Below are 19,103 nucleotides of genomic sequence, written 5' to 3'. Positions count from 1 at the left end.
AAATGCTGAACACTCGAGAGATCGCTCTATGCAGTGTGGTGTAGAATCCTAAGTTCCACTTACCACTTGCATTTAATTAGCAAAATACATAGAGTATGTCAGAAAATCGAGCGACCAACAAAAGCCATAGATAGAAGCCACCAGTGAAAATGCACGTGACTCTGTGTACTCGCACAAATCGAATACCAATGCTGCAGAGCGTGAGCGCCTCACGTCAAGTGCGCTTCAGCTTCAGTTACAGCTGCAGCTGCATCTTTAACCGCTAATGCTGTTGTAAGTACCGCTTGTTGTAGCCACTCATTTTGTTGTAATTCACATTCCTCATTTTACATAACTGTAATTGCTGTTGTTGCCATTGTGAAAGCGTAATGAACTTTGCCAGTGAAGTACTTAGGAAGACACTCGACGTCGCCGCGCTACGCCCATAATGATGGACCGATGTGCACTCACCGACCAACAAGTGAATTAATGATAATTGCATTTGTGGTGTGGAAAGGCAAAGAGTGATTCACTGAACAGTGTGAAGGACGCGCGCAGTGTACTTGGAAAACTAAAGCGTACTTTATTTAAGTGAAAGTAGAAAAAAATGCTTTAGTGTCTTTTTTATTAATTGGAAAGAATGTCCGACATTTGAGATCATTTATCTAATCACATCGTTGGCCACGAACTTGTTTTTTTTCTCGAAATCTTTCCGTGTGGCAGCTAAAGTTGCTTGAATATAGTTGTGGATTGCGGAGGTGGTTCCAGCGGCTAAACGAAAGAAGTCTATTTATGCAGCAGTTGAAGCACTCCGTTGGATAGTTATAATTGCTTTCAAAGTTTGCTAATTGAAAATGTGTCTAAAAATTATTGGGAAAGTACTACGTTTATTAAACGACCTTGTACGAGTTTTTATAAAAGTGACTACTTGTAGAAGGACAGTCATGAATCTACACAGTTCCAATTAATTTTTGTCAATAACTTTACACAAGAAGAGTAAATAGTGTTTTGTATAGCGGGATTTTTGTCGTACGCTAATGTGGTATTAGAGAGCTTTACTTTAGCTCTTCGCGAAGAAGATATTTTTATCGAAAAGATGTTCTAATTTTTTAGCAAAGTTCAATGAATTCGACAAGCAACGAAGTGACAAGCTCGGTATTCAAGCTTCGCACCATCACACTAATTTCCGTCTAGTTAAGAAAAAAATACATTTTCTCTCAAGTGAAAAAATAATTAACTCATTTTAAGTATCAACAAATATGTTATTTGAGCGGAATTTATGCCCTTTCTGCTTATTTAAAAGCACTGATATTTATTATCTGTATCTTTTTGGCTTCATTTCTGCCTTCTGCACTCTTCAGGCTAGCTTTGCATTCACCTTTCCCCTTATTCTCTTTGTACAATAGTACTTTTAACGAAATATTGGGTCAACAATATTTGTTCATCAACCAACTGCATCAACACAGCTATCCGGTAAATAAATATTTTCAATTCCCGCTTTCCGCTCTGATAACGGAGTTTCGTAGCTGTATGCAAATTATTAAATTTTTCTTCGTTGCTTCTTCGGCAAATGCTAGCCGTACAGATAACTGAAAGAGGAGATGGCGAGCGATGGGCACTGCACATCTTTCCCTCGCTTTATTTGTTTGACATATATTCTCTTGCGCGACGTTTCGACCGAATATATTTCTGTTCATTCTCTACATACCATATCCCCGGTATCCGACTTGTTGTAGCCCCCGCTATTGCTGTGGATATGCGCTCATTCATTCCGCCCCTGTGATTGTCAAGTTGACAGTCAAGTTGACAATGTCGACAGTGCAGTCAGCCACAGCACGGTACGAGCCGCAGTCGCCACCACCAAGCCGCGGCGACCAGCAGTCAGCTTCCAGTGCCACATGGCTAATGCGAGTCACCACTAGGCCACTGTAGCTGTGACAACGTCCTTGCAGTGTATGTCTGTTTATCTGTCTGTCTGTCTCTCAGTCGTGTTGCATTTTCGCCTACTTATTTATTTGGATGTAAACATATTTGTATGTATGTAAATATATGTGAATTATTTCTATTTATTTCGTTGTTGCAATTGCAATCGCCTTTTTGTAGTTGCTGCTTCCGCCAGTTGTTGCCACCGAGTTCCGTTTGTTTAATTGCGGTTGACATTTTTGTGTGGAGCGTTGTGGCAAGCCAGGAAGAAACCGACAAAAATTAAAGGCAACAACATTGTAGCTATCATCACAACAATAACAAAAACAAAATCTACACATAGAAAAATTGTGAGTAAAAAAGCTTTGTAAACATTGCGGTGACAGTTTAAATTAGTTCAACCGAAAAAAGTGAATGAAATGCTGCGGCTTTTCTCCGGCTTTTTGCCAGAGAGTGAAGAAAATTAAATACGAAAGCCAGTACACATTTGTAAGAGCACACTGCAGGGTGTGTGTTTGGTGTAATAAAGAAAGGTATGAGAGAAAAGTAAACAACACGGTTGAGTTTACTAAAAACTGTAAGGTATGAACTTTAAATTAGTGCTTACGGCGTTGCCCTCAGTTTATATTGCGCTTGAAAATTTGTTAACTTAAAGTAGTAATTAATAGTAATAAAAAGTTTCACTGCTTTAGATAACGCGCAGTGAATAGCGCATAACTTATAATATATTACCTCAGCATTATTACTCAAAACACAAAATAGAAACTATTTTCATAATCGGGCAATACGCCAAATAAACGACTAAGATCAAGATGCAAGAACAGAGTTCTCAGCAGCTAGCCACATCTATTTCCGGTAAATTTCTTTCAAAGCCATAAAAAGTGTAAAAAGTTCGTTTACTTTTACGCAAAAAAAAAACCTTTTATGACGAAGTAATTTTCGCAAAAACAAGAAAAGGCGTTAACTTCGGCTGAATCGCAGCTATAATAAATTTCACAGGTTCACTTTTATAGCATAATTGGGTAATAATTCTATCTTCACTTTTATCCTTCAGTTTGTATGGCTATATGTTATATTGGTCCGATATATATTATATTGTCTCCGACATTTTCTTCGAATAACTGCGCTCACTTTCCGTTAGACGGAATTTCAAATTTCCTCCGACATAGTATAATAGGTTTATTTAATACTAACTATGTGCTTTTAACGTTTGAATTTCTATATGCTTCTATATTCTCCTTTATATAATATTTATGGCGAGCTCAGTTTGAAGTGCGAACCCTACGTTATTGATTCTTCTTTGCTGGGCTTTGTGTGTTCGGGAAAGAAGGTATAGAAGTGGAAAAGAACTCAATTCATTTGAAGTCGGGTATCTCTGCAACGTTTCTTCGTGGTATATTTTCAGGTGCAAATGACAGATTTAAACTCTGTATATGCTTCATCCATCTGCCAGACACGCGCATTGGGTCACATTAATCTTAGCGGCGTTTTCCGCCTTCGCTCGAAGGGAAGTGCGTGAGCCTTATTTTAATGGTTGCGCCGCCTACTAAGCCAGTGCAGCCGCCCACATGTGAATTGAAGTAGCAGCCGTCACACAAACTTAATAACAATTTTTTGTTTTTCGCTTTTTTCTTCCCAACTTTTTCTCAAGCCTTCAAACACACTGCGGCCGACAGTCCGAAAATAAAAGTTGTCTTGTGGCTTCCAAAAAGTTTACGGTTGGGAAATGTCTAACGTGGCGACTACTGCCTTCGCCCCAACAGCCACCGCATCATCATCCATAGCAGTTTTTACACCAGGTCACTTGGTTTTGTTTCTTTACCGTTGCAACAAAGTTTAAACTGGCTCTTTGCGGTTTGGCGGCCAAGATAAACTGTGGTTCTTCTATTATCGCTGGCATTGTGTTCGCTTACACCGCTGCCTGGATTCATTGGTCTTAGACGTTTTCTTCAGTCTCTCCCTTCTATTTTCACTCAAGGCACACTGTGCCACTCAATTTTCTCAGTTTGGCTTTGTCGTCTGCGGAATTGTCCTTAAACTGCTGCCGCTGCTGGATTTATATCCATGTTGCTCAGTTTTTTTGCTCAAGTGGAAAGCTCTGCGAAACTTTGTTGAAATTCTCAATGTTTTTTTTTTGAGTTTTTGTTGTTGTAGTGTATTGGTATGACTTTTAAAAATGTTGCTAGCAACAGTTTAAATTTCAGGTTTGTGCTTTCGTTTGAGTAGTTGGAGAGTAAGTCTCGTGAAGTGCTTGGCTACTTCGGTGTTTTAAGTGCAGTTGGCTTTTATGCATATGAAAGCAGTTGAAAAATTTGCTTAATTAATTGTGGCACAATGTAGAAGTTGAACGAATTGGGTAATTTATTTTAATTTAGTTTGGAGACTACCGGTTTTTGGTTGCTCAATGAAGAATTGCTTTCCGTATTGTGGTCTGAACAAATTAGATTAGAACTTCATTGAAAGAGAATGAAAAATTCCATTTCTCGTTGGATAATTAAATAGAGCTCTAGTAATTTGAGTAATTAAAAGAGAAGAGACCAGCTGTGTGAATTCCTAAATATATTGACTGTAATTTAGACAAAGCTTCCGTGCTTACACGTCGAATCCGAATTTCAGACTCGATAAAATTTAAGATATTTAAAAAGTTGCTGGCATCACAATTTTTTTGTTTATTTGTTTCCGTACAACAGGTTGTAGCAGTTGTAGCAATGACATTTCAATTATTGTGTTCGAATTTTATAGTTTGTGTTTAATATTCTCTTATTAATGTTTCATAGTTCGTGTATTTATACTCTCGCAACATGTTGCTACAGAGAGTAAAACGAAACTTCGTACACCTAACAGTTGTTTGTGACACATAAAAATGTAAATGATGAGGATAACAAGATGTTATGATTCATTGTGAAAATGGGCAACATCGCAATCTAGCCACGCCTTCCACCCATACTTCACAATTCATTTCTATATGATTCTTTCACTTTCCGGTAAATAAATCAAATACCAATGAAGAACTCAGAATAAAACATTGCACAATTCGTGCCTTTAAAGCATGCCATACATTTTCAAGCTCCCAGTTACCGACTACGTAGACCTCAGTGCTTATGTCTGACTCTATACGGAATATAGCTGTTATTCTTTGAGATGTTATTGAAATTCAGAGAGAAATATTTGCAAACATACAATGCTCCGGCAACCCGAAAAAAGCAGAATATTAGTAAAAATATTTGAATGCTAGTGGATTATACTTAAAACATTTTGCATGTTGACTTTCTGCTGGCCAGTAAATTCTGCTTCACATTGCTGTTTATATTTGACAAAAATATATATTTGCCTACAGATATACACGCGCATATATACGAAGTACATATGTTTGTCTGTTTTATATATAGTATATAGTTGTGATGTTTGAGTGACATTTCAGTGGTTTCAATTCCCGCACAGATGCACAAAAATAAAAAATCCGATCTTGCGCAATCGCTGCCTCTGGATTTGTTTTTCGAATTTGCTTAATCCTTCCGCCGGTTCGTTGCCCCAAAGTTTTCTTTTCTTCTTTTTGACCAGACGACGGAGTGGTCGAGCGGCCGTCTGTCTGGCCGAATACCAGCTCAGCCGCTAGTCAAATACGCCAGCCATAGCTGCTGCTGCGGGCTTCACGCAACGAGGTCGTTGACATCGTCGAATGGTGACTGATTTTTGCACTTATTTATCATCTTGCTTTTGCTTTATTTATAAGTAGTTTTATAACAACTAGTTTTCTGTTGTTGCTCTTACTATAGTGGTACAGTTTTTCCAAATTGTTTTCAGATCGCTCTCATTGAGAGAGTTATTTGTTCGATTTTATTCATTTGTTGAAATACAATTGTTTGCCATTTACGTTATTATTTTCCACAGGAAGAGTTGTTGAACTGCAAATTCAGCAAAATTGTAGCAACAAACGCATTCTCGCAATGCAATAACGGTTGTGCAAATTTGCTTTCATTGAGCTGATGCTGCCAACAGGCCTTCCCATTTAATCCATTCCATTTCTCTCCATTCCATTCTATTGCAGTGACTGTGCGTTGATCCATTCGGTATTCTATTTTTATTATTTTATTATTTACAGTTAGTTGTATTTACTTGCTTGCATGCGGTATTATGTGGTAGCTGCAATGTATTATGTTATTTAAAAGCTTACAATGCAATTTTTTATATTTAGCTTTCTGTGCAACTATTGCATATCTTTCATTTAAATATTTGCCAGCTTCATTTTGTTAGCTCATGCATCTGTTGACCGAGATTCCGGCGACTTTTTAATTAAAATTTATGCGATTCCATTGTTGTTGTGTAGACTGAATGGTATTGACGAGGTGAAAATTGGAATTTGTTATTTTTTGTGTGTGTTGAATATTTCTCATAGAGGCAAATACTAGTAAACATGGTTGCCACAGGCAATAATATCAAACACATTTTTCTAGATCAGATTGCATTTACTATGGAAAACATCTATAATGAGCTCGTAATTTTGAATCAATTGGGTAATGTTCGTTACCATCACCATATGCTTGAATTTCAACCGAACTAACAAAAAAAATTTTTTTTTTACATATTTATATAAATATATATTCAAGTAGAAACATTGTTGAAATATTGAACACATACTAAAAGGATTTTATTTGTATATCTATTTAATTTTATAATTATTATGATTACCTAAGCACGAGCAAAAAAAAACAATATTCAAGTCACAGGATCTGTACAAATCCCTGCCCTTTATCGGCCAGCTTAACTGCCAATTGCGCACGAACGCCCCTTTCTCCTTATTTATTTATGACATTGTCAGTCGCTTATATTGCTGACCACTTTTATCTTATGCTACGATATGTAGGTATGCTTGTTGCCATGTCTTTTCGTGAAAATAATAATGACCGCAGTCGAGTTGTGCCAAAGGCAGTTCTTCGCATCGTTTTCCCCAAAGCTCAGACCTTTTTGTGTGATTATTAAACTTATTTTTGCTTTTAACGAAGACCTTTTTACGGATTTCACTTGTGCGAGCTGCAAGAAATGGCCGTGATATGCCAGATCTAAAGTCGAAAGCAGCAACAACAAAAGCAACCCATACGAGACAAAAATGTTACTATTTTTTGAGCATTTTGAATAAAAGGGAAAATTGAATGAGAATGTACCAGCGTGTGTATTTGTATGTGTATTCTGCAAGTAATTACAGAACTATTTTACCCACAAAGCGGTCTCCCAGGGAGAAGGAACTCTCAAATATGTTAAACTGTTCCTAGACGACAAATTGCTTTTCTCTCAAGCGTTGCTTTCGTATTATGCCTTGGTTTGTAACCCTGCACAACGGTAAACTGGTATGAAACACGCACTAAACAGAAAAATTTCTGATTCGAAACAATTGAACAAATGAGCTTATGATAGTAAAAGTAAAAAAATGTGCACAAAGAAAAGTAATTTAATTGGTAATTAAAAGTTATCATTACCCACGAAAGGTACGCTTATAAATACAAAGCAAACTCTACTGGAACAGTAAAATATTGGTAAAAGTAAATAGTTGAACGTTAAGAAAAGTGCACAAAAGAAAAAAAAATAAAATGGTATTTAAAAGTATTTTTTAAGAAGATATTTGTTGAGCCAGTGGTACGTTTCTCAACGAAATATTGACAGAAATATGAATAGTTACCTCGTAGAACATCAGTTCCTGAAAACACACACCAGTTGCTTACATGGAACTAGTTAAAGTGTAGTTTGTAGCATACTACAGCGTTTAGGTGGTTTTCAGTACACACACACACACACACACACACACATTATTAACATCGATTTTTGCAAAATAATCATGCGAACGGGTGCTGCAGCCTAGTCAATTAGGCAAATTGCATGACTTGGGATTTTACAGTTAAACCATAGACGGTGTTATTACAATCAAAACTCTTGTGTTATGTATACAAGTACGAAACAGTCCATTCGGTCATTCGCAATATTACCAGAATTACTCCAATCCTATTATGATTACCACATTTAGACAATTACCGGCATTGGTCAGTGCGTTTAATGGACCGACCGAATAGTTCACCTACGCCCCAACAATTTTCCCAAATCTAAATTTCCTCCCCAGCTGCGGTATTAATGGCAAAACATTGGCACTCACACGAATGCGACGATGTTTATTTGATAGTATCGGTATGCGAGTGAAATTTGGGAATATTTTGCTCATTCAAGTTGAAATATTCGATTCGGCCACAATTTGCCTGCACAAATAAAACAAAGACAATCTGTTTGACTTGAAAAAATGGTTAGCAACAACAGCGATTATTGTGTTGACATTGCCGAAAATTGTTATGAGTATGAAGTGAAGGCAGCAAAGCCGCTCGTAAATTACCGTTCCGGTTTGAGGTTTACAACACACACGTATACACAACAATGAATGCAAGAAAGGATGGAAACAAAGAATAAAAATAATAATTTTCCCTGTTGCCGTTAAGATGCTTCAGTTGAGTGCTTTCGTCGGAGAATGTCGTCGATTTAATTGCTGCCTTACATAAATTTAGTTTGTTGCTATGGTTGTTTTCGGAAGAGTTTGACATTTTAATTGGTTGCTAATATGCTTTTGAAAAAATTCGAACTACCTTCGTGTCAGTAAAAGATATTAAAATTTGTTTCCAATGCTGTAAAAAGTAAGCCAGTTGGAAAGCTTTTGGAAGATAAGCTAAGACAGGTGGCCAAATGGTTTGAATGATTTAGGTGAAAGTCTATCTACACAAATTTTCTACGGTTCATTCAAGTAACAACTATTTATTGGGAGTAAAAGTTAATAAAGCTTTCAATATTGTTGTCGGAAAAACTTCGTGCTAAAATGCCTCACACGAGGCTCTTTTTGATTTTTAACCGACTTTGACGTGGCTTTTTGGTTTTGGCTTATTTTTGGAGCGCCATTCGCGAGATTATTTGACAATTTCGACGTCATATTAATAAGCTTACGTCTCGTCACAAGTAATAATGCCTTTGATGAATGTAGCGTCCACAACTATGTGGTCAAGCATTTCTCTTGCGACCTTCTACTCGATGTCGTTTTTGCAAAAGATTCAGGTCTTGTGGTACGATGCTAGCATTAACAAGATATATACCCAAAACTTTAACCAAAATGTGTTGAGTCGGTACATAAGGGATATTGCGATCCTCTGATATCTCTCTAATGCCAACACGACAATTTTTTAAGCGTTAATAATGCGATCAAGCTCTAGTTTATTTTAGTGCCTTGAATTAAATATTGCGACACGAAACACCGGGTTTGCCGATATGCCCATTTAAATGGGAGGACTTTATTAATAATTCCTTAAAAACTGGTTTTGCGGGTGGAAACGTCAAGATCTGCAAACTGTTTACTAGCGCTTAGTTAGCATAACTCATGAGCGTAGTTCGCATCTGCAACCAATTAGCCAAAGCATTCAAAATTTTATATTTAAATTCGTAAATAGGTAATGCCGTATTTATTTGTCTTGTAAATATATATAACTATTTGTGTCAAAATGACTTTTTTCTCGGTTACAGATAAATCAAATAAAATAAATTAATATATCATGAGAATCTCTGGAATCCATTGAAAATGAAACTATACATGTTGGCTAACATAGCTTTCTCTTGTGAAACTGAAAATTTTGATTCAAACTTTCTTTTGGCAAATGTCAGAACTAATTCAAAAGTTTGCCGCAAAAATTCAGTTTTTTGGTTTCTGATATCAAATTATATAAGCATAAGAGAAAAAATAAAAGCAAATACATATACATATATATAATATTATATGTGTGTACCATATTGCCACTTGGATGGCAACGGGAAGGATTTTCCTAATTACACGTGTGTGCGTGTTTGTGTGTGTGTGTGTAGATGTTCGTATGTCTGCCAGAGAACAGTAAGACAGAATAAATTTAATTTTCATCGAAACATACTCAAATACATTTATGCATACTCATGTACATTTGGTTGAGGAATGAAATAATTAAACACTCACATAGACACAAGTACGTATACATGTACATGCTTTTTAAATTGTCAGAATGAAGTTCTGAGAAAAACAAATTAAAAGACAATTTTCTGAATTACCAAAGAACCCCCGAAGCGATATTCGGTGCACACAATAAGCGCAAAAAAAAAAAAACAAAGACTCGTTAGCATTCAGTCAAAACGAACGAGACAGGAAGTCAACAAAAGGAAATGTTATAATTAAAATATTGGAAATATGGCAACAATGCCAGCGGCAACATTTGAACATTTTGAGTGACCAGACCAAAGCAAGTGGCATTTTAATGGGTTCTGAAATTACGATTCACTTTTATGCCAAAAACAAAGGAAAGCTATGTGGACACAACAAAGGCATGTCGGCAACAACACAACAGCAAGACAAAAGCGAATGTGCGCATACATGTGTGTGTGTGTGTGTAAGTCAGATACAAGGTGCTTCGATTAAGTTGGTGGTGTATAGCGGCTGAAGGGTGGGAGGTAATGAATCGATATATGAAAGTGTTTGCGGCAGCTCTTGAACACTAGAAGACAATCGCCAAACAAAACCACATGTAATCACACACACACACAAGTACATAGGTATTGAGTGGGTTGAGCAACAAAATCGTATGATAAAGCAGCAGCTCAGATATCTCTTAACCCATACGGTGATAAGGCGCTTTGTGTATAGTACTTTTTACAGCGCTTAAATTGTTGGAGCATCCTTTATTGTTACCGTTTTCAAAATGGCAACTGACAAGTGCAGAAATGTCAACGAAAAGGGAACGGAATTTGTGTATTTAAGTTAAGGTTGAGTTGTGATTGCTTCGAAACTCGCGCCTTTGGAAAGTAAAGCTATATGAAAACAGGAAAAACCGTTAACTTCGGCTACAACGAAGCTGCAATATCCTTCAAATTGCTGCATTGCTTATACGGTATACAAAGTGCTTTAGATTGATTTTGATCGGTCAGTTTGTATGCCGCCTATGAGTTATAGTGGTCCGATATCAACGACTCCGACAAAGTTTCTAAGGAGTGCACTTTCTAACGCAAAAAAGAACCGACTCAGAAGTGCAGAAAAGAAAATACTAAAGCACCTAGCCTGTTATAGAAGCAAACCTCGAGCAGTTAGTAGCACAAAGAACTTCAAACCGATTGGGCCAATTAAATTGCTATTAAAAAGTAATTTGGTTAAAGCAAAAAACAGTAAAATTTTCTTTCATAAGCTTAAGTCCACTGAAAACATTATTAGTCTCTTATGCGAAACAAAATGGCTGCAACAACAATGGGTTTACTCTTTGCGCTGAATGCACCATCGGACAGTTTTGCATTAGTAGGTCAGCGTTTAGGTGTGTTTCGAGCAGGAAAATGACGTTGATATGGCAACAAAATGAAAGACAACAAGTCAGCGTATGAGTTGGCGTTGATTGCGCTGCCCGCAGCGAATAGCCAAAGGGAATGTGAAATCACGAACCACTCAGCTGCACTGAAACGATTGAAATGTCACATTGTGGCCTACTTCAGTTCGATTGCCATTCCATGCCACAAGTCAGCACGTCTACGATGAATACAAGTGCGGCTTACACCGAGCAAAGCCGAGAGTTCATCAGTTGCTTGGTAAAACAAATATGTGTTTGTCCAAGGACAACTCAGATCACATTGTTTGTATGTTTACTGTGGGATCAAGTGATAGACAACAGGTCAGCCAGACGAACAAACAGACACGCAGACGCTGCGGCACCATTGCAAAACACTGTCAACCGAACGCCGAAAGAAGAGTACCGTACAGCGCCCAATGTTTGCAAAGTTGACATGTCGTCGTGTGTTATAAGCCGGGCGCTGCAGCAAACACAGTGGGCGAAACACACACAGTTGTGTACACGAGTTCGATGTTCTGCTTCATAACGAAGCCTATTTGTATATATGTACATATATTCGACTAAATATTTGCCGATTTGTCTTCTGTGTTGAACGGTTCAAAAATATAAAGTAAATAAATGACAACTTACCACCCAAGACGCCGCTTATGTAACTGCCTGTCAGGTTGCCGCCACGTCCAGCCTTTCGCAGCAGCGCATCATCGATGAGTAGCAAGCGCGTCGAAGCGAAGGGATCCGGTTTCACGGGCCCTTCATACAAATTCATGTCATCATGATTTTTAAATAAATTGTGACGCGTAATGACATCCTCCATGCCGGCGCGATGCAACTCTGGGATGAGGCGTAGCCAAATAGAGAGCTGGTGTGCGCGGAAGTGGTTCTTGATGCGAGGCTTCATGCCTGAAACGAGAAAATAAGACGAAGATGTAGTAATAAGCTAAAGCTGAATGAGAATGACAGCAGTTGAAAAAGATAACGCACTTCATTTTGTTTTTGCTGTTCAAAAAGAAAAGGGTTACTTCTTAACCTATATAGTCAACAACAAAGAAATGCTTACAACTACATACAAACATGTAAGTTATGAATATATGACAATGAAACCTCAAGTTTTTGCTTGCAGTTTTGACTTTTGACCAATCGGAGCGGTTTATCCCTTTCTAGATAAATTGAGATAACGTGCAAAAAAGGGTTCGCTGTTTTCTTTGTCTCCGCTGGATAACGAGTGCGGCGAATGACAAAGAAAAATGAACTTGACATTGAATTCTGCGACATAATTTTTTCTCCATTTAGTGTTTAGTGTAACTTAATATGGGAAACTGCATGAGTTTGTGTAAAATAGTAGATTAAATAGTGTGTGTTTAAGTATGGAGTATTTAGTGTAGAATCAGTTCTGGCGCTTAGGGCGCGGTGTAAAGCGTCAACTAAACTTGACAAATGTTGTCGGAGTCCGCAAAAGCTTTCACTAATTCTTACCAATTAACCAATAATATTAAATAAGTTTGGTAATCTGTTATTTCCAATGAACTGGCGAAAGGACTATAATCTTGGGTAAATAGCATTGTCGCAAAGCTAATAAATACGAAATTCGATCCTACATTGGTATAATCATTTTTTATGTTCGCGGTTTGCTTGACAATGTTTGTCATGGAAATAAACTTGAGCAACGAGTTTCCTTGAAATTTTGTGTTTCCTTTGGAATAAATCACGGCTACGAAGTCGATAAAAATGTTGCTTTGGAGAGTCTACTTTATTAAGAACACAACTATTTGAGTGACACAAAACATTTAGTGAAGGTTATGAAATCACCGTAAACTTCTCTCATGTGAGTCGTCCTACGCATTTATTAATGACGCTTATATTGAGAGAGATAAAGAAACGGTGCTTGAAATTCATTGTGTTAGTATCAGAGAGATAGTTGAGGAGCTCAACATCTCTTATAGATCGACTCTATACATTTTGATTAATATTTTGAGTATGAAGCGTGTCAATGCTGGACTCGTACCAAAAGCCCCGAATCTCTTGCAAAAACGACGCCGAGTAAAGGTCGCAAAAGAGATACGTGACAACGTAGTTGAGAACCCTACAACAATCTAGTGATTGGAAAACCATCTCAGCCTAGACTTATAACAAGTGAATGGAAAAATGAATTTAGCGCTAGCATGCTTGCATTGGCTCAAGAAGATCGAAGGCGATAATAAAGACTTGAAAATTAGGTTTCTTTTGTCACTCCAGGTGAAATTTGTAGTGGTTTTGATGGTATACGTGAGCGAACAATTTAAGCATTTTGTGGCAAACTAGGGAAACATTTTCGTAGAACTTTAACATTACAAAAAGCGATATCCCAACATCGTAATTCAATGGATTTGCAAGACAGGCCATGTCTTAAGCAATGCTCTACCACTGAAAGTCTCCGTTTCAGTATTTGTTAGCGTTGGCTTGGATTAAGCAGAAGATATGCGATGACATGCATTTAAGTACAGTTTTTACCGTTGGGAGCTTTATCATGTATGTGCTTCTCATAAAAAAGTTTCGATCTTGATAAAAAGTATTATAAAATAGATAAGAAAAAAATTCTTCATACATCAACAGTCCGTAATAAAATAAATGAAACAAATTTGCTCTTTTCACTCATCTGCGCTCGAGTGAAGGGCTATCAGAAACATTAGCAGGTATAAAGTAAATTTGTAAGTGTCATATGTTAACTTTTAATCAAAAGCCGGAAGCCAAGTGTTATTTGCTCTTTTTTGAATCCTGCATTCGCGATAATACCATGACGTGCTGCACATGATAAAACCAACACATTTGCACCTGTGTGGTGATGAGGAGGAGTTACAGTTTGCAAAAGCATATGTCTATTTGAGAATACCTAAATCTCGCGCTGGAATATTTGAATTTATCAACATTTATGCGCATATCATTTCGAACAGCATCGTAAGCTTCGCTTCTTTTAATTTCTTACAATTTTTCTTGTTGCTGCTCGCCTCCCGCAAGTTGCCGGAAGCAAGCATTTGCATTTGTATGTGTGTATATGCATTTGTGTGTGTGCGAGTATGCGAACTTTGAGTTTTATTTTCGTTAAAACTTTTATTGCTTAATTTTGAAAGTTCGTTTTGACGTTGGCATGACGCACCGTGAAATGTGATGAGGAGGCGAGAAAACATACAAGGGCAATAAGGAGAGATTATCGCAAAAATTTCCAGATGCGGCAGCAAGGGCGCCACGTAATGTGTGAAGTTGACTGCAGTGCGAGGGGTTAGGCACGTCACTGGCACATCTGCTTTACGGCTTATCGTATCACGCAGAACATTTAATCTCAAGTGGCATATGCTCGGCGCAAATGTGTACAAATTTGAATATATGTGTATTGCGAGTAGATATGTATGTATATGTGTTTGTGGCATTTAAGCGTGACAGCGCTCAATTTACACCGCCTACACCCAAGCAAGAGCGGATTTGCCATTGCGGCGTACCACTCGCTCTGCCGCAACTCAATGGCGCAGTTTTGATTTCTATATCCAAAGCGGTTAGCCACATTTATTTTTTATGTATCTGTGTATGTGGTTGCCTTCATTTTCCTTTGACACAGCATCTACTACACCTTGACTGTTGGCATGTACTAGTAACCTCAAAACAACTGGAGAGCTCAACTGTTTACCTGTGAGCTTTGCAGTGAAAAAAACTGTTTATTCTTACTACAAACGCATAGTGGCTCGCTATGTGGCGTCGGAAAGGCGTTTTTGGAGCGCTGTATATCAGCAGACTCCACCTTTACCATTATTTTATACGATGTCTTCATATGTGTATGGCAAGCAGTGCTTTTGAAGCTGAAATATCTAAATATTTTCGTAAAACTATAGTCTTTGGTGGTGATAACTTCCGATAATCAGGACATAACTTAAGATTGTAGTCCAACATCACAATTTATGCACAAATGTATTATATCATATTTTACTAAATATTTGCGTGGAAATATAACAATATAATCACTGTAGATTCAACACACTTGCCAACAAAAACGCGCCTAAGCAACATATTTGTGGCGGTGAGAATTGTGCAGCGCCTTCGCATATGCTTCAAAAATCGCTTTCGCCGCTCCATGGCAAAGTGCGGTGGGCGCAGCAGTTGTTACATCAGTTACGTAACAAACGGCACGCATCAAAGTAGCCTACTATCAAGAGGGTTTGTCAAGGCGTATACGCAATTACGGAAATCTCCACAGTTGCTATTATTGTGCGTGCGCGTACTAGCAGCTGTGTTAATACTCCGCCGAGCAGAATATAAGCGAGAAGTTGATGTAACAAATGTTGTCTGTGCTCGCCGTGCGTAAACCCAATAGGCTCCGCATGTGTGTGTGTGTGTGTTCGCAAATCTCATTGTGAAGGTGAGATAAGGCGACATTAATAATGTATATATGCATTTGTGTCTTGTTGCTGGCAGTTTTTCGCACCGTTTTGTCCTTTTGCTCTGTCACTTATTACGAATTTGTTTTTTTTGCTGTTGTTATGTGGTTTACTGTGATTTCTGCTCTCAAGTCTTGAATTTGTATGCAAATAATTATGGTTTATTAAAGCGGCAGCTGTTACAATGTTGCTGTTGTTGTTGTCTTATTATGCTTTAAAAATATTAAATTTTAAATTAAATATAGATGGCATTACTCTTCTGTTTGCTGCTTTGAATTCGCTCGGTTATCTTTTGCGCTCGTGATGGTGGCAAAATTGATTTTGATTTCTTGAGTCATATGTCTTTTCTGTATCACATGTCAGATTTTGCATGTCAGTACCGCGTCTTTTCGTTTCACATAACATTACATTACTGTCAATTATGATGAATTTTGTAGCACTTGTCTGTTGCAGCCACATACATAAGGGTTGGCAACAACACCTGTGTCCTTAAATAGCATATCTGAATGATCTTTTTACGGACATAATCCTAGCAACAGCCATTATAACATTCATATATTGCATTCTTGAAGCTGATTTTGCTGCGGGTCTTTCATGGTGAGAGCCTGAAAGGGTTAACGCGAAAAATTTATTACCGCTGCAGACCCATAAGGCCCAAGCTAGGAGCAAGTCATGCTGTGGTGGATATAGATACTGTCATTAAGCAGGCACATTAATGACGTCGTGTTCTGTAAATGATTGCCGTATTAAATAACTGAACTTGTTCTATAGATACACTTGTAGAACATAACTGACACATATACTCGTATTAAATTACTATACTGATCGAATTATAAGTTAGTATTGTCAAAACAACTTATTTTGCCTAGTAATGCCCGCAATATGGAGGAGAGTAATAGAAAGGAGAATTTGTTTATCCATTTCGGCAGCAAAATAAGCAAAATTTCTAATACCAATAACGCCAGCTGTTGTGCAAGGAAACTTAGACACGATTATACCCATAAGGCAAGTAAATAAATAAACAATGTGACACAGCAGTGAAGCAAATTCACGTCGCTAATAACACAAACAATTATGCTTTAGCACTGAGGGGCGTGGTCATTTAGAGTAACGCAAGTAACTGAGCAGGGGGATATGGAAGGAGCTGCTAGCTACCACACAAAATACGCATAACTGTAATTAACTGCACACTTGCCTATGTATATCGATACGCGTGTCTATGTAGTTGGGTGCAGGGAGAGAGTGTTAGTAACTACATTAATGTAAATACATTTAATGGCGATTTGTTGCGATTGCGGCACCCATAGTACGATGATTAACCCAATTACCCAATAAATGATCGGAAATGATGTAGATGTTCTGAGTAAAATTACTTTTTATTCAGTCAAACAATATTCCATAAAATATGGAAGATAAATGCTAATAAAACTAAATGAGGGGGTGCACTTTAGGTCAAAGAACTTGCAAGGAGAACAAGTGCCATAAATATGACTTTACTGATAAAACGTTGTTAATTTCCTACAATCAGTAGTGGCAACTTACCGATTTCCAGATACTTTTGATGCAGCGGATCATAATTTTCCCAAATGGTGCTGCGGAAACGATTACGCTCTTTGGAGGCGGGTAGCACGGAGTCCTGACGATGGTGCTCATTCGGATTGCTGGAATAAAAACAATGAGGATTATATAAAGATGTAAAATAAATGTAATTGGAGAATAATATATTGGGTAACACCATTAATTGTGAACGCTAGCGACAACAAATCATCAAATTAAAGCGAGCGATTGACGAAAAACATCCGGAATTCGCGACTAAACACTAGGCAATAATTCTCATTTATAACAACGCTCGGCCACATGTTGCTAGAGCGGCTTGAAAGTTTTGTCTCACGCGCCTTATAGCAAAAAGAAATAACAGAGTACGATGAGCATCTTTCTTATGATTTTTAAATTGCTATCATTTGCTGATATTTCGAAAGCGTCTGTATTAATTGTAATTCCTTTGTTAACTTAATTGAGATTCATCACTTCTGTAAATGCGTACATACATATTATATATAAACTTTATCGCTCTGAATCTTTTTCAAATGAATGCTGGCTTTTCAACACAGTTTTTCTGTCTAAACAGCAGAAAAGTGTTGGAAAGCCAAAGTGACGAACATTAACAGTCCACTTCAACACTCTCTACATATAGCGTATACACACACATCCATACATGTGCACATACGTACCTAAGTGTAAACATATAAAGTTGAAAAGGGCGCTGAACAATATCTCCCTTGTCGGTTATGTGGGCATGCATTCGCAAACATGAAAACTCTATTGCAAAATTAGTGTGGCACGTGTAGAGAGTAGTTACCCTGCAGGAACTTTATCGCTTTGATCGAGTCTGTTGGTACGAAAAATACGAAAAAAAAACCTAATTTCGATAGCAAAATTCGAAAATTATAGTAAAAGCTTTTTCAAACAACAGTCGCTCTTCAGCATACACCAATGTAATGCTGTTATGAAAAGCTTCACACGAAAACCATCAACCATGTCGTACAATATCAAAAAGAATTATGACGTAATTTAAAAAAAGTTTATGAATGGAATATGCCTACAAAAGTTAAATTTATAAATAAACAATAAGCTACCAAATATACATATGAGGTGAGCTTGTAATGTGCTCGAAATTTCTACAGGGTTGTAATAATTGTGCTAAACGTATTGTAAATGTGTGTACATGGGTCGGTATTAAAGCTCTTTGTACTCGCTAGACAAGTGCTGGAATGGCATTCCCGGCAAACGAAGCGGAGTGAATGTAAATCCAACAGTCATAATGTACTAAGGACACTTGATGTTAAATACTCTACACTTTATGGTGATGCGCAAAAACATGAAGCATGAAATTAAAAATGAAAATTGTATAAATAAGAACTAAGCGAAAAATAATATGTTATATTGAGGCACTTTGTGTATGTGTGTGTGAAAGTAGGCTCCAAATACACTACTTGCTTTTAGACATTTATTTTTTTGTGCATTTTTTTAAATGTTTCTTTAATTATTTATGCCACGTGTCGATGCTGGCGGATCCTGCAACAAACAGTTGGGGTTGAGAGATGGAAAAATAAGAATTTTTGTCGCCTTGGCACCGACAAATATAATATACAAAAGAGAATAAAGGGTATTGCTGCACTTATCCCTCGGCTTGCTGAATTTTTTTCGAGTAATTCCATTGTTAACTCCAAAAGGTACAAGTGAATTGGTTCATTTTCAAGTATATGTTCGAATTCGGATGAGCGAAGGCTTTATGAAAAATGTCGGCCCGTACATATATACGAGTATTTACAAGTACAAGTATATTAACACATATAAAAGATAATCGTAAATAAAACAAAAAAAAAATTTAAATATATTTAATTGAATTGCCTTATGCTTAACATTTTCG

At 37.3% G+C, this 19,103-nt stretch overlaps 1 protein-coding gene and 1 long non-coding RNA gene across 3 annotated transcripts in view; one reads left to right on the top strand and one right to left on the bottom strand.

Annotated features, from left to right (window-relative positions):
* The window catches only part of Nlg4 (Neuroligin 4), a 117,156-nt gene that overhangs the window by 30,036 nt on the left and 68,017 nt on the right, over positions 1 to 19,103 (bottom strand). Inside the window, exons 9-10 of the mRNA XM_036377282.2 lie at positions 17,216 to 17,334; positions 11,904 to 12,173 (exon numbers count right to left, since the gene is read on the bottom strand). Of these exons, the coding sequence (XP_036233175.2) occupies positions 11,904 to 12,173; positions 17,216 to 17,334 (389 nt within the window). The remainder of the gene's footprint in view (positions 1 to 11,903; positions 12,174 to 17,215; positions 17,335 to 19,103) is intronic.
* LOC138858008 (uncharacterized) overlaps positions 1,765 to 19,103 on the top strand; it is a 29,489-nt gene continuing 12,150 nt past the window's right edge. Inside the window, exons 1-2 of one of the 2 annotated variants that reach the window (XR_011397263.1) lie at positions 1,765 to 2,012; positions 2,083 to 2,252. This is a non-coding gene — a long non-coding RNA (uncharacterized lncRNA). Of the gene's footprint in view, positions 2,017 to 2,082; positions 2,253 to 19,103 lie in introns of both variants that reach the window. The other variant, XR_011397264.1, reaches the window with a different exon arrangement.

This window comes from Bactrocera oleae, chromosome 2 (assembly GCF_042242935.1).
Source record: "Bactrocera oleae isolate idBacOlea1 chromosome 2, idBacOlea1, whole genome shotgun sequence".
Lineage (NCBI taxonomy): Eukaryota > Metazoa > Arthropoda > Insecta > Diptera > Tephritidae > Bactrocera > Bactrocera oleae.
This window is presented reverse-complemented; position numbering and strand designations above follow the sequence as displayed.